This window comes from Pleurodeles waltl, chromosome 2_2, assembly GCF_031143425.1.
Source record: "Pleurodeles waltl isolate 20211129_DDA chromosome 2_2, aPleWal1.hap1.20221129, whole genome shotgun sequence".
In the NCBI taxonomy this organism is placed as follows: Eukaryota; Metazoa; Chordata; class Amphibia; order Caudata; family Salamandridae; genus Pleurodeles; species Pleurodeles waltl.
In genome coordinates this window covers 925,268,388-925,284,471 of record NC_090439.1, presented here as the reverse complement: position 1 = coordinate 925,284,471, position 16,084 = coordinate 925,268,388, and the positions used below count along the sequence as shown (strand labels likewise).

The following is a 16,084-nucleotide window of genomic DNA, read 5'->3' as shown; positions in this document are numbered from 1 at the left end:
TGTCTCCATAACCGCTAGGCACACAGTTCACAAATGGGACAACACTTGCTTTTATCAATAGAAACAAACATGCAATGTAATATTCGGTCTTCAGACGGAAGATTATTTTCCTCACATTTTACAGGGAAGTGTTATGCTGTAAACACATTCATGACATGTTTCATCTTTTTTCATACATGGTGATTTATTTTGTGAGGGAGCAGCAAGAAGCGTGTGTGTGTGTGTGTGAGTGCGAGTCCTAACACAAATGATGCCTTGGTGGATAGCCAGCCAGGGCCTACCTGGTGCATCTGCAATTTTGTTATTGTTATGTGCACGTCTTATTGCTTTGCACTCACACACACCTGAAGAGAGACTACCCTCCTGACACTGCATGCAATGCCTGGGATGTGCGGGTGGAGGGTTTTTTGGGCTCTTACAGCTCCTATTGGGTTGCCCGTGAGTGAATGTTCAGTTGGTCAGATATGTGGGTGGTTGACTGGGGAGGTTGCGTAGGCTATCACACCTCCCCCAAGCACAACCATGCCCTCTACTTAGCGAGTAATGGTTACACATCCTATGTATCTTTCCTCATGTCTATGTTTGAGTAGCTGGCTGTTGCCAGACTGTGCTGGGGTAGGGGAGTTGGGGTACTGTTTGTTGGGTTTATGGGTTCAGAGTCATACGTGAATACTTTTTTGGGGAGTGTTAGAAATGGGGTCTTTGGCTGGCAGTCAGGTTACCGCCTGTCCAAGCAAGGACACTGACTCTATTCAGGATAAGTCACACACAACCCAAATTATCCTGAGCCCACCCTCTAACAGCTTGTCACTGAGCAGTGAGGCTTAACTTAGAAGGCAATGTTTAAAGTATTTGTGCAATAAGTCATACAATAACACCATAAAGTACCACAAATATGCACCACACGGTGTCTGGAAAAATATGCAACATTTATCTGATAAGATGCAGGTCAAAACAAATAAAATGCAATAAGTAGATGTTGAGATATCACTGTAAAAGGGATATAAAGTGTCTTAAGTCTTTGAAAAACAAATACATGTGTCTTAAAAATAATAAAGGTCTCTTGCAAGCACAAAGTACCTGGTTTGCTTTTCAAAATCTCCGCAAGGGACCGCAGAGGAGGCGATGCATGGAAAAGGGAAGGTGTGCGTCGGTTTCGCCCTTATGTTGTTATTTTCAATGCAGGGGAAGGCTTTGTGTCGATTCCCGAATGCAGACTTAGTTCCTCTTTGGGTTGCGGGGTTTTCTGGTGCCCTGGGGACGTTGCGTGGAATCCTGGGCTTTCGGAGCGAAGTCACAAGCGCTGCGTCGATCCAGTGGGCATTATGTGGGAATTTCTCCCGCAAGGCAGGTGTTGCGTCAATTCCTCTCTGAAAGTTGGGCTGCGTCGTCCTGGGTTGGCTGTGCGTCGATCCGGTAGGCCATGTGTCAAAATCCGGTCGCAACGCAGGCGCTGTGTTGATCTTCTCGTTGTGAAGTTGGGCTGCGTCGTTCCGGTTCGGCGTGCAGTGAATTGCTCACCGCGGGGCAGGCTGTGCGTAATTTTTAGCAGGCTGTGCGTCGAATTTTTGCCGCACAAGGAATCCAGTTACAGGAGTGAAGTCTCTTTGGTCCTGAGACTTCAGGGATCAGGAGGCAAGCTCTTTGGAGATCACTTCTCAGCACAGCCAGGGAGCAGCAAGGCAGCAAGGCAACAGCAAGGCAGCAGTCCTTGTCAGAAAAGCAGTCCCAGTGACTTCTTTGGGCTGCCAGGACCTCTAGGCAGGTCTGGTTCAGGGATTTTTCACCAACAAGTTTCTTGTCCAGAAGTGTCTGTGAGGTAGAGTGTCTACCCCCAGAAGTGTCTAAAGTCTGTGGTTTTCGGTGCTCTTCTTATACCCATTTTGGCCTTTGAAGTAGGCTTACTTCAAAGGAAAGTCTCACTTGATTGTGAAATCCTGCCTTGCCCAGGCAAGGCCTCAGACACACACCAGGGGGTTGGAGTCTGCATTTTGTGAGGGCAGGCACAGCCCTTTCAGATGCAAGTGACCACTCCTCTCCTCCCTCCTAGCACAGATGGCTCATCAGAATATGCAGGCTACACCCCAGCCCCCTTTGTGTCACTGCCTAGAGAGAGGTGCAAACAGCCCAACTGTCAAACTAACCCAGACAGGGAATGCACAAACAGGCAGAGTCACAGGAATGGTTTAAGCAAGAAAATGCCCACTCTCTAAAAGTGGCATTTTCAAACACACAATCTTAAAATCAACTTTACTAAAATAACTATTTTTAAATTGTGAGTTCAGAGGTCCCAAACTTCACATGTCTACCTGCTCCCAAAGGGAAGCCACGCTTTAATCACGTTTAAAGGTAGCACCCAGGTTAACCTATGAGAGAGATAGGCCTTGCAACAGTGAAAAACAAATTTGGCAGTATTTCACTGTCAGGACATATAAGACACATTAGTATATGTCCTACCTTAACCATACACTGCACCCTGCCCATAGGGCTATCTAGGTCCTACCTTAAGAGTGACTTATGTGTAGGAAAAGGGATGGGTTAGGCCTGGCAAGTGGGGACACTTGCCAAGTCGAATTTACAGTTTGAAACTGCACACACAGACAGTGTAGTGGAAGGTCTGAGACATGATTACAGGTCTACTTATGTGGGTGGCACAACCAGTGCTGCAGGCCCACTAGTAGCATTTGATTTACAGACCCTGGGCACCTCTAGTGCACTATACTAGGGACTTACTAGTAAATCAAATATGCCAATCCTGGATAAACCAATTAACAGTACAATTTACACAGAGAGCATATGCACTTTAGCACTGGTTAGCAGCAGTAAAGTGATCAGAGTTCAAAATTCAACAAAAACTGGTCAGGAAAAATAGGAGAAAGGAGGCAAAAAGTTTGGGGATGACCCTGTAAAAAGGGCCAGGTCCAACAGGGAGACATAGGGGGGATGGGATGGAAGGAGGCCCCAACTAATATCACACTTCTTGCATCCAAATTTAGCTCGTACTGAGTTTACCTTAATAACTTGAACATTAAGGGCAAGGGAAGAACAGCCCATGGGCATAAGGTATTTATGTTTGTTAAACATACAGCAGTTCGTATAGCCTTATTGCAAGAGACACATCTTGTTGCTGGGGAAGCACATCACCTCCAGAGGCGCTGGAGAGGAGAAGTGTATGCCACGGAATTTCTTGCTTACACCTCAGACACCTTGATCAGGTATACATACAGGTATCCCCTTAAAAGCCACTGCGGTCCGCATAGACACAAGAGAAAGATATGTGTTTGTGGAAGGGAAACTAGACAGCAGGCCTCTGACAGTCGGTTGAATATACACTCCCAACCAGGATCAACTACTGTTCTTAGGCCTGTGTCAGCACTGTTGGGCTCTCTCTCCAGAAGGGAAATGATTGTAGGAGGGGACTTCAATTGTGTGGCGGACATTGGTCTTGATCGCTCCTCCCCACCGCTCCCTGGGGTACCCGCCCAGAGACTCGCAAAGGGGTTTTAGGATGGGTCGCACAGTTAGGGGATTAAGAATGTTTTGAAGACACACCACGGGGTAGAACGGGACTGCTCCTATTATTCCAGTTTAAATGCACTTCACATTCACCTAGACAAAGTCCTGTGCTCAACGCTCCTTTGTGAACTTGACCACCATACTGAGTATCTGGGTCGTACTATCTTGGATCATAATCCTCAACTTCTAGGACTCCAACTGACCGCAGCTAGACCGGCACTCCCACAACAACACTTATCGAGAAGGCCACTGAGAAGTTATCTCAAACTACTTTGCACACAACTAGGGCACAGCCTTTGACTGACAGGTGGAATGGCATTCAAGGTGGTCATCTATGGTCACCTTATGGGTGCGATGGTGGACGTTCATGGGGAACTTGACTTGGGATTGGGATCAGTAGGTGGGACTATTAATGATCTGGGCAACAGGGTTAATATAGCCCCTGATGTGTGGACCAAGCTGGCGGAAGCCAAGGAATGCTATAATGTCACCATAGAGCAACATCACTGCCATAACTATAGAGATTACATTGCCAGGGCACATGAAGGAGAGGGTAAGGAGGGCAGATTGTTGGCCTTGCTGGTGCGTCCCAAAATAAGGGGAGCCACGATAACATGAGTGACCTCTGCGGACACCCACCAGGTACATTACCAGGTGGAGATTGCCTTCAGGAAATATTACACCAGGCTCTTTGGAAAGCAAACTGCAGTGCCAAGAAACCACATGGAAGGTTACAGACCCTGACACTGTTCCCTGCAGCAGAACTGGGGGTCCTTATTATGCCTCAAGAGATCTAAGGGGCCATCCAGGACATGGAAAAGGGAAAGATGCCGGGTCCTGAAGGACTAACAGTAGAGTTCCAATCCGCATTCACTGGATCACTAGTCCAACGATTAGCCGACATATACAATAATGCTTTCAAGCATAGGGAGTTACCAGCCACCACCAGGGACAGAATAGCTGTACCACCCCAGAAGACTACCACAGCTGGGACGCCCCACATGGCATATCACCCATTGTCCATGTTAAACATGGACTTCAGGATCTTAAGCAAGATACTAATTGTGCATCTCCTCCCAATGGTACACCCTGACCAGTGTGGGTTCATTCTATAGTGCAATACCTCCCTCAACCTCCTCCACTGTAGTCTGTGATGTTTGCCCCCCAGCTGGAAATCAGAGCTGGAGCAGGTCTGATAGTTGTAGTTTTAGAGTGAGTATTCAACACCATCATTTGGGCCTACATAGATGTAGTCATGATCCGGATGCAGCTGGAAGACGGGTGGGTGACATGGGTCTGCTTGTTATATACCAACCCCACTGCCAGAGTCAAGACGGGTACAATGGTGTCAGACCAGTATGAGGTCTGACAGGCAGGCAAGGGGGCCCTTGCTTTTGAGCGCCTAGCTGAACTGTGCAGAATGCGTAGACATGGTTGTCGTATCCAGGTGTGCGACTCACTTAATGCAGAAGACCTACCATTACATGTGGAAGACATTGGTAACAATGCCCCAGCATTGTTGCAACATTTAAATGAGTCTGGGGACTATCAGGGCTACGGAAAAACCTGACAAAGACCTGTGCCTTCCCATTGACTCTCAGTGTAGATAGACCAGGGACTTTATTACTGGAGATTGGTTGGGCTACCTCAACTTTCTGATACCTGGGTATCCGAGTCTACCATTCCCAGGAGGACCTGTGGGAGGGTAACCTGGGGTGGTAGTGCACTCCCAGAGGGGAAGTGTAGCTCTACAGCATGTTCTTTGACTCCACATCACGGCATGGATTACACTGACCAAAATGATTATGTTACCCAGGCTCTACTTCTTTACTGATCTCCCAACCTGGTTGTCAGCCTAAAGGTTCAAACAATTGGACTCACTACTGAGAGAACGTATTTGGGATTGCAGGAGACAGAGGGTGTCCCTAGACATACTCAGGTGACCATTCTTGGAAGGGGGCACGGTCGTGCTGGATTATGAATTATATTAACTGGCTGCCCAGCTCCAGTGGATTACGCTCTGGGTATACGGCATAAATTTGTCTGAACTAGGATGTCTGGGGTTGCTCCCCAACCAGGTAGCTCTCCTGGCGTGTCTGATGCAGTGGGTAACTGGGCGGGGAGGAACCGGGGTACTTTTTACTGTGGCACTCTGGTGCTGCTGGTGCTGTGTCTGGAGGATGAAGAAGTGCCCACTGTATGCCTCCTCGCTGCCACTAGTGGACCTTCCATGGAGAGAGACCCCAGCCTACTTCACAACAGCACAATTAACAACATGAAAAAAGGTGAGATTGGTGACAGTGGGAGGACTGCTGTGAGGCCTCCTCCCTGATGCCGCTGGAAACACTGGTGGAATCATGTGATCTGTAAGCTGGACAATTTCTCATCTATGAGACACTGACCTGGTCTTTTGCAGCACTTTGGGGTCCTGGAGTGGAGGAACCCCACCCTCATGATGTCCTACATCAATTGCTATCTCTGAGTGGAAGTAGACATTGGGTCAAATGGCTATATGGCACACTAAATGAGATAGTGCAAACAAGTTTGAGCGCCACCTGACTTAAGTGGGAGGGTGTCCTGGTCTGGACAATTACAGACAGGGACAGGGCAAAAATACTGGCCTACTTACAAAAGGAGTCCCAGAACACCTGGTTTAAAGTCGTGCAATTCAATTATGTACACCAAACATATCTCACCCCGAAGAAGGCGATCACTAAATATAGTGGGAAACTGAAACACTGTACCTGATGTGCCCTAGTGGAAGCAGACTTCTGCCCATGACCTGGTTGTGTGCATATACACAGGAATTTTGGATCACAGTGTTGTGTAGGTTGAATGCCACACTAACCACACCATACTCTGCACCCTGGGTAAAGTATTTCCTGGTTCCATGGTTCCATGCACCCACCCAGCACCCAAGAAATTAGGTAACTGTTTCATTGACCTGGTCCTTATATGTGCCAAGAGGCAGACATTCATGACATAGAAGTCTGCGGGGGTCCAGTGTTGATAAATCGAGAAACTGCTGTTAGAGAGTGGGCCAGAGTGGAAGATCAGTCACTTCACAGAGAAGAACCCAGAGGCATACGAAGGTGGCCTATAGCCCAGTTATGGACAGAGGGAATGGGCACATTTAACAACCCTAGGAGAGATGACTCTCTCCATTTGGAGGGCTAGTGATCCAGGGATGAGACAGGGGAAAGCGTTTGAGAAGGTATATGGGGGACTGCCTGGATTCCTGCAGGGAGACATTTTCAGAACAAGTGCTCGTCTGTAGCCCAGAGAGGATTGGTTCAATGATGTGAAAGGGGCACCATGTGGGACATAGCTGGGACACATGGGTCAAGGCAATGTTGTCTTGCTGCAGGTGGCCCACCGACTGCCCCTCACCTCCCTCTGCACACTCCTGAGACACTGGAAGTCACCTCCCCTTGAACCCAGTGTTTATCCTGTTAAATGTGTTCATAAGTTCAATGTTACTGTAACTTTCTTTTTAACTTGTACATTCGAACATTAATCTTTGTATTCCCGCCAGTCTACACTACGTCAAACCTCTTGAGCTGAAAGAGAAATCCCTTGGATTAAGATGTACAATGTTATAGCTTGTGAACTTGTACTAAATGTCCTGGGGAGCCACTCACCTTAGAGGCATAAAGGGAAAAGTTAAAATACTATACTGACTATATTTGTCCATGTGCAGGCTTATAAAACTTAATAAAAATTTATTTAAAAAAAAAAATTAGGACAGCCTTTTTCGCCCACATTCCATAAAAATCTAAGTACGAATGAGTTACTCGAATTGTTTCAGTTTGTATCAGTTTGACCAAAAATGTGTAATTCTTTATAAATCCCTGTGTAAAATTACTCAAAATTGTAGGCATCCAGCACTGGAGAAAGGGGGTGGACAGAAATGTAAAAGTGTAAGTTACTACTGAAAAATGTACTAAGTCCAGGACCACACATGGCCAACCCCTGGTACTGCAACACCCTCCCATACAAAATATTAGTGACAGGACTTACATGTAAACCCCTCAGGAGAAATGTTAATTAAAAATAAATTATTTAACATAGTTAAAACAGTGATAGTAGAGGTTTCCCTATGATAAAGTATACCAAACTTCCCTGTATAATGTATCACATGAAAAACTCTGCCCCAATTCTGAGTCTCCCTGTGATAAAGTATAAGGAAGCGTAAAAACATTTATTAAGCTTGGAAGAAAATTGAAAGAATAATTTTATGCTAAATATTAATGTAAATTAATTGTATCTATTTATTTTAAATGTAAAACTAAAGAAAATATGCTACAGCACAAATAACTGAATAATTCTTTAATTACTGCAAATATATTACAATAAAATAACAATTATTTTTCTGAATTAAAGTAAAAAATAAATTCCACCTAAAGTAAAAAACTAAACGTTTTATTATTCATTAATGTGTATTAAATCATAATAAACATGATGTATATAATTAATTAAACATAATTTCATTATAATGTAATGCAATTTAATACACCATTAATTTTAAAATGCCAAAATGTTGTTAAAATATGTTATAATTGAATAAAAGGATGTACTATTGATATATGTTTTTAAATTAAATTGTAATTATTTATATGTTAACTTTTTTAAATGATTTTTTTATTTAGGGGTTTTATTTTAAACTTCTAACTCCATTGATTTCTCTGGAAGGTTGTTGCAGTACCAGTGTTTGGCTTTGTGTTGTACTGAACCTACTTTAGCTCAGAGCTGAAGTAATTTACTACCTTTCGGGTCCCTTTTTCACTGTTGTACCTTTAGAACATAGTTTGCGAATAGCAATTAACTTATTCTTTAGTAGGAGAGCATATGTTTCTCCAATAACCCCTCCTTAATCTTCCCTATCCCCTTCTTTTGTAGTACATATTCTCCATTTTACAGCCACTCGTCCCTTTCCATCCTACATTTACTACTAAATACACATACTTTCGTGTGCAGAGACTCCACAGTAGGAAAGAAGTTCTCTGCATAGAAAAGCATAGAAGAGGCAGAAGCATAAACTTTCTTCAAGTGTAGGGTGTGAATTTGAATAGCATTTTGTAATTCATTTGAATGCTATTTGAGTACAACTCATGGCAAATGGACAGCACATGTTCATTGCCAGTGTCTGCCTTTTTGGATTAGACAGCTGTGACTCACCAAGGGTAAGATGCACTTGTCTGGTAACATGTGAACAAGTGTGCAAATGCTTGTGCATATGTGTGAGGGGTGTGCATGGGAGAATTCTGTTGTGCGCAGCTCGGTAAATGCTCACAGGTAGCCTGGCACAAAGTGAACTGACATGGCACAGAGGGTATTGACATGGGGTAGGCCTCATAATGTTAGCGTACACTCATAGGGAAAGTCAGCGTGGTTTACTGTCTTGTATGCTTTGACACTCCATTGTACACCTATATGGGAAGGCTGCCTTAGAGTGCAGTTTTGCTTCCCCTTAGCTTCCAGACACCAGAGTCATACCAATTTAGGATGTAACCTGTCTGAGAAAATTAATTCTGCAAAGTCCACAAACATATCTGTTGTACAGCTTATAGGTCATCTAGGAAAGTCATATTTCTTCGGATCAGCTCAAGATCCGAGCCCAGGCCTTTTGTCACCCTGCTGTGTCAAGTTAATTACATTTCTCTCTAGCAGCAAGAACAAAAGCCTCACCATATGAAGGGAGAACTTATGGTGCTTCCCTTCATCTCGTGAGGGGGAAAGTGTGGGGCTGAATGCTCTGCACCAATCAACCAGCTGCCACACTGTGCCAGGGATGGGCCTGCCCCAAACCACCAAACAAACGAGGGCACTTAGACCTCTTGAGCCCAGTAGTGGCCGCGGAAGGGGTGGGGCGGGGAAGCATGGGAGGGAGGAGGGAATAAACATTTTTTATTTTTTTTATCACTAACCTCCACCTCCGCCCCTCGACTCTCCTCGCTGCAGGCACAGGCTCCCAGCCTGCCTACGTCAACCCTGACGCTGTTCAGAGCAGCTTCAGGATTGGCTGGGAGCACGCAGTCAGGGCGCTGCCAGGCAGACTGGGAGCCCGTGCAGGCTCTCTCCAGCCCAGCAACTGTGTTGCTGGGCTGGAGAGAGCCTACAGCGCATGTGTGTTTGGCTGGCCCATGACAGCCGGCCAAACACACATGCGCTGTATGGGGGAGTACTGAACACACCTCCTTAGTGCATGTCAACCCGTGGCCCCGCCCCTTTCAAAGAAAACGATAATAAACGACGTTTATTATCGTTTTCTTTAAAAGGTTTTGCAGCTGTCGCTGCTGGCAGGGAGCGACGCTCCTCCGGCCAAACGGAGGAGCCGCCTCTGCTTGAGCCAACCCAGGAGGGAGCTTCATTTTAAAATTTGCAGGGAAAGGCCCTGGCAGTGATGTCAGCTAGGGTGAAGCTGAGTGCCCCAGAGCAGTTGTGGCATGTGACTCCTGGGTGATGCCATTTTGAGATATCCCAGAAGGCTGTGCAGGGAGGGCATGGAGGTAATGTGGCACCCCAGGAGAGGCGAGAGGTGCCTTACTGCTGGGCCCTCCTGCCCCCATTTATACGTTTTTTATAGGGGGGCAAGCTCTCTCTTGCCTCATCAGTTTTCTACAGTTCACTGTTGAATCCTGGGACTGCCAGGGAGAACAAGAAGGAACAACCCCCTAATGCCCAGAAAGGACAAAGGACTCTGCCCAGTTGACCCCAGGACCAAGGGAGGGGTCTCACCAAGGACCAGTGAGGCTGGCCCCCTTGCGCCCCCTGAGGACCAGTTGGGGGAAGCCCTGGACTTTTGTGCATAGGGAGTCAAGAGAACCACCTTCATGAGATGCACCACTTTGGAGGTGTGGAGTGTTGCTGCAACGGTCCCTGCTGGCTGGAGCTCCCCATCAGGAGAAAAATGAGCCCAAGATTGTCAAAATCAGTCCAACGGAGCCTGCAATATGGCATTTTCAAGTTTGGCTGCCTTTTACCTTTTCCTTGCATGAAGTGCGTCAAGCTCTGCTGCCCCCTCCAGTAAATACCAATGGGTGGGTCAGGGCCCAGAGGCACAATATTTCATCAGTTAGCCTTTGGGAGGGGGTGTGTGAGACACCCCCTCCTGCTACTCTTTTAAATGCCTAGGGACCCCATCCCTCGAGTGTGTTCCTTTCAGAGGGCCAGGAACCCATCTCTGACCCTTGCATGCACAAAACTATGGGGGGGGGCGCTGTCATGCTCCACAACTGTAGTCAGCCACCCTGTTTGGAGTTAGCAGGAGGCTGCACAGATCACAGTGCCTGCACGCAGGAGCAGGCTGGTAAAGGGACCTTGCTGGCTCCTGAGGCAGCATGGGACAGTATTGCCTGAGTGGGGAGCCGGAGGGGAGTGGCTAAGAATGTTCTCCCCTGGCAGCCACCCCAACGTGGATAAAGTGTGTGGTACCTGGGTGGAACCGGGCACCCCTAAATAAAGGAAAGAGGCCGTGCTGCGTAATGCCACATGTCAGAAAGCAAAATGAACAAAGACTGTGGCGCTTCCCAGGGCAATGGGAGAGCCGCTAATAAAATATTCACTGCTCCCGGAGGAGTGCCCCATAATGTCCTACGGGGCCTGACTATTTTGACTATTTTTCATACTGTTTCTCCCTTTGTGGCAGCCCCAGGACAACAAGGTCACCACCGATAAGTGCATAAACTATGGGAGGAGATGCAGGAGCAGTGCACAATCCCCCCAAAAGGAATGGGGAAGTCTCCACCCTTAGTTGGGGGACTGCAAAAGTATAACCTCCCCAAGAATTTCTCATTGATTTCAAGCATTCATAAGTCTGGAGCTTTTGTTCTACAGCTGGGAATGATGCACTTTTTAAGGGTTAAGTCTATGGCTACATTTATTGTTGTATGAAAGTAGTAAAAAGAGTAGATGTTATGCAATGCTCTCTAGGGGCAAAGTCTATGATTGCAAGTGTTGCAATCATAATGTGATGTCCTCTAGGGGCTATGTTTTAATCGTGTTCTCCATGTTGCAAGCTTATTATGAGTACAGAAACAATCCATACATGCATATATATTTTTCATGCAAATGCCTCATTGAACTTATGATGCTGACAGACTTTTGTGATCAAAGTATACATGCTTTATTGGCAGTATTAAGTGTGTTCATCCCCAGTTATTTTCCAGTACTGCATTTAAGTACAAGTTAAGGTTTTGACATGTGGTTTGTTGAACTAGACCCCTCCTGTGGAGGGTTAAAATTGATTACACAATGTCAGCAAGAAGTATTTCCACCAGCCTTTTGTATATTTTTAAACTACTGTGTGGTATTGAGAGGTGTTTGTGTTTTTTAATAAATGTACTTTTCTTTTTTCAAAAAGAAGCACAGCCTGGACAATCATTTATTGAATTGTATTATTGTGTCCCCACAAATGGTGATCACTAGCCCATACCACTTTCCTTGATTAGGCCTTGGACTGCTCTGCTTCACTACCCAGAGAGAGTCAAGTGCTACTATGGGGTGTTTAGTTTCTAGTGGAGGACAAATGTGGACCCATTACTTGTGCAGGCCACACAACTAATGGCCAGTTTTCTTACACAGACCAATTAAAAATGTGTGCTTGGGATATCATAAAAGAAACTAGCTTCACCTTTAGCCGTGGAACTTTACACCAGTGGGCCAGTAGGCCCACACTTCTGTGACACAGATACAGGGTCTGGACACACAAGGAACACTAAAACACAGTATGCTGCCACCACCGCGCTACATTTTTTAACCCATGAAAGTGACAGTAGCCTTCTGTCACTATGAAGAGCACACACTGTGCACTGCTCCAGACCCAGGGAAGAACCAGGCTTACATCAAGGGACAGGCCTCGGCCCTTGTGTAAATACACTAGATTAGCATGAGACTATTGCCAAAAATCAAAAAAGAAAGATACCAAATACACACAGTTGGGCACCAGGTTACGAAACTCAACTGTTCACCGTGTAGAGGACATTCCCTTCCCATAATTCACCAAGAGAGGTCTCAATGATGAGGTATGCCTGTCCTTAGGGCTGCTGCATTCAATAAATACACGCTATGGTGTATAGCACCACTAAAATACAGTCAGTTCTAGTATCAGTTTTAGAAACCCCCAGGAGCATATTTACAAGCCCTGTTGCGTTGCTCTTGCACCACAGCTCATTCCTGCCCTTTCCCTGTGACGCAGCACAGTTCAGCAAGGTAACTTGTGCGCTGTTCCACATTCTCAAAGATACGGCCCCAAGTCCCTATCCTGAAGTCACCCCATCAATAACATGGGTTAAACTGTGTCAACATTCTTTTCCAGGTTAGAGGTACCCAGTGAAGATTATCCTGAGGCTCTCACTCTTTTAGAAGCAAGACAGGGTGGTGCTGAGGATGATCTCACCCTTTCCCTGGACTTCATTCATAAACCTCGGAACTTACTTAAAAGACTGTCTAACGATGTTTCCCTAATGCCACAAACAGGCTGCTGTTTAGAACTGTACACTTCTTTGATTTGCTAAAAACAAATACATCACTCAATGGGAATGCCAATGGCTTTATTTCAATGCTGTACTTTTTATCTAACTGTGACGGTTCGTACCATATTTTTGTTTTCGTTGACTGTAAAAATATAATAATATTTCATGAAGCTCTACATTTTGAAATGAAGGAGTTATCAAAATGCTATACTTGTTGATGCGTATATGCACATTCGTTTATAAATAATAATTACAACTTTCTTGTGATTTATCAGACTGATACAAAATTATTTACTCATGTGTATATAAAATGTTTATGGAAATTGAGGGACGAGGGCTCTTCTTTAAACCTCCAGTTTGTGAACTAGCACAACTGAACCAAGAGTTAAAGCAGTTCTCAGGAAGCCATAGATACAGTTAGACTTTAAAAATAATTTATTGTATGCTGGTACTTGTGTTGTCTTAAAATAAAGATGAGGAGCACAAACAAAAAGCATAATTTACCTGTCTTGCTGAGCAAAGTCATAGGGGAACCATTCCCATTGGCTCCTCCTTGTAAAATCACTGCCGTCATAATAGAAGTATAGTTGGATATGCGGGTACAGGAATCCTCTGTAGGCGAAGCAAAACTGTGCACAGATAAAAAGTAATTATCATTGTCAATTATGTATTTATATATGTCAAATATGTAGGTTTGCACATGTTTAGATGCTCTAGATAGCAAAACAGAATTATTGCCAGGTGACCACTTTACACTTCTCCTACACTCTTCCCTTCAATACATATTTTATATGCATTATCAATTCGTTAGAGACACCACAAACTACCAGATATGAGATAATTATTAATTAATCAAATATTCATATTACTTTCTTCACGCTTTCATTTGCTGGGCGGCTGCGTAACTAAGTAACATGGATGGAGAGGATGGGGGTAGAAAGAGAATCAGTGAGAACACTAAAAAGAGCTAGGCATTTTTCTTTTCTGGGACACTCAATATATTTTTTAAATCCATTTCCGTATTTCATTTATACTGCATGTCGTCTCAATGTGCAACATAGAAAAACATATAATAATAGCAAGGAGATGCTGTGGCTCAGTGCCACAGCAGTGATCAAGCTTCAGTGAAAGAGTCCCCATTGTGCAGGCAGTCCTTCGGTGGGTGACCTCTTAATCCATTTTTTGAATGAGCAGGAGCACCAGACTCTCACTGCCGTGGGGTAATCAGTGAGAAGCTGATGTTTTTCCCTAAAGAGATATTGTTTCCGGGGCTATACCATTGTAATTATAGAAATTATTCCTCACTAATTTGTGGATTGGAATGGCCACTTCACAGAGTGTTCGGTGCCCTGTCCCTGAGGAAACAGGGTCAATTTCTGTCAGTCACTTGTAGATACATTGAATTGGAGTATTGCTTAGACTTGGAGTTAATAAACCTTGCTCAAAGAAACGTTATTCTACTCCTGTGGTCGGACTAGTCATACTGGTGGTGCTGTTAACCCAAAAGGTCAATCGTCCAGTAAGAGGTTTTGGAGGCTGCTCTGATCCTTTCAATGGAAGCATTCTGAAGAATAAATCTGGTTACATGGATAGGTTCCACATGTCAATGTTGGCCATTTTGCATGCACCATAGGTGTCAGAGATGAAGGCTGGTTAAGTCAATGTCAGGGTCAAAAGATTTTTGATACAACATTAAGATAAAGTTGATATAAAGGAGAAATGATGTAGCTGCATCTGTAACTGCAGACAGTATCTGGGGTGTAGGATACCACTAGCAGGATTATTATCATGGCTTGAGCCAAGGCCATGGAAATAGACTCTTAGATCTAGGAGAGGTGATGTGATTCACTAGGGTTTGAGCCAGAGGTAGTGCACAAGCTTCAGCAACTAAGCATGCGTTGGAAAGTCTCAGGGCAGCAAAGAGGAATTCTATGAAACACTACTTGGGAGAGATGCAATGAAGAAGCATACTGGAAGGAAGATGATGTGGAAAGGGAGGTAAAGTTTGGTTTTGATGTCATTTTAGAGTAGCAGGCCTTTAGTTACAATTATTCTTCAGGATGCTGACTAATTTGAAGGATGTGGGATTTACTGCACAAGGGGTTAAGGAACCCCTTATGACTTGGTTTATCCAGGGAAGAGAATTGTTTTTCAGAAAACAACTAATTTTAGCTATGAATAAGGACATGTAGTGATCTTTTTGGGATAAATTAAGGTGGGTAATTTGTTGACATCCTGGAGGTTTCCAGCCAAGCAGCATCCAGAAAGCACCAACACTGTTTGAGGTCTGCATATTTCATGTGGAATTATTGAAGTATGTGTTGCATCATATAGGGAGTGTGGAGTGAATTGTTAGCACTGTGGGTTACCTCTAAACCACGTACAACCTTGGCTTAAACGAAACCTGTTGACTTGATGGAATCTGTAACCAGAGACGTTTTAAGGCATGGGCGAAGTGTGCTCTGGCCTGGGGCCCCTTATAGAGCCAGCTCTGTTCTGGAAAGAGTCTTCCCCTGGTGACCTTGAATAATTCTTAAACAAATTATTTTAAATACCGTTTTCCTTTAATTTATTTTTAATGTGGGTGCTGTGTGAAAGTGGATTATAGACATTTTGCAAGAAATATGTTTGTTTCATGCTAAAAAAGTTTCTTTTAGATCAAAACAGGACCTCACCTGAGAAATGGGAGGGTGTCACATAGATAATTTGCAGGAAACTTAGTGAGCTGCTGCTGTACTGCCATATTGAAAACACAAGTCACTATGCCCGAATATAAGATGTGAATACATTTAAAAATTGGACAAGTGTGACTGTGCAATGTTAGTGACCTGTCCAAAGAGAGCATTAAAGAGCTGAAATTGGATCATAAACACAAAGCTGTGCTGAGCAGGGACCCCCACAATCCATTTGGCCCACGGATTCCAAAATACATCCTTAAACTATCCCTGTCTGTCGTTAAACTATCACTGTCTGGAACATTCATCATATTGTTTATTTTTTTGCTGTTGAAGGTTCTTTTCATTTGTGTTTACCACTCATTGAAAGTAACACTTAGGGCCTGATTACAACATTGACAGATGGGATACTCCGTCACA

At 44.6% G+C, this 16,084-nt stretch overlaps 1 protein-coding gene across 2 annotated transcripts in view; it reads right to left on the bottom strand.

Annotated features, from left to right (window-relative positions):
- LOC138282757 (fibrocystin-L-like) overlaps window positions 1–16,084 on the bottom strand; it is a 735,329-nt gene that overhangs the window by 455,035 nt on the left and 264,210 nt on the right. For both annotated transcript variants that reach the window (XM_069220628.1, XM_069220629.1), the window contains exon 22: window positions 13,494–13,618. In XM_069220628.1, the coding sequence (XP_069076729.1) occupies window positions 13,494–13,618 (125 nt within the window). The remainder of the gene's footprint in view (window positions 1–13,493; window positions 13,619–16,084) is intronic.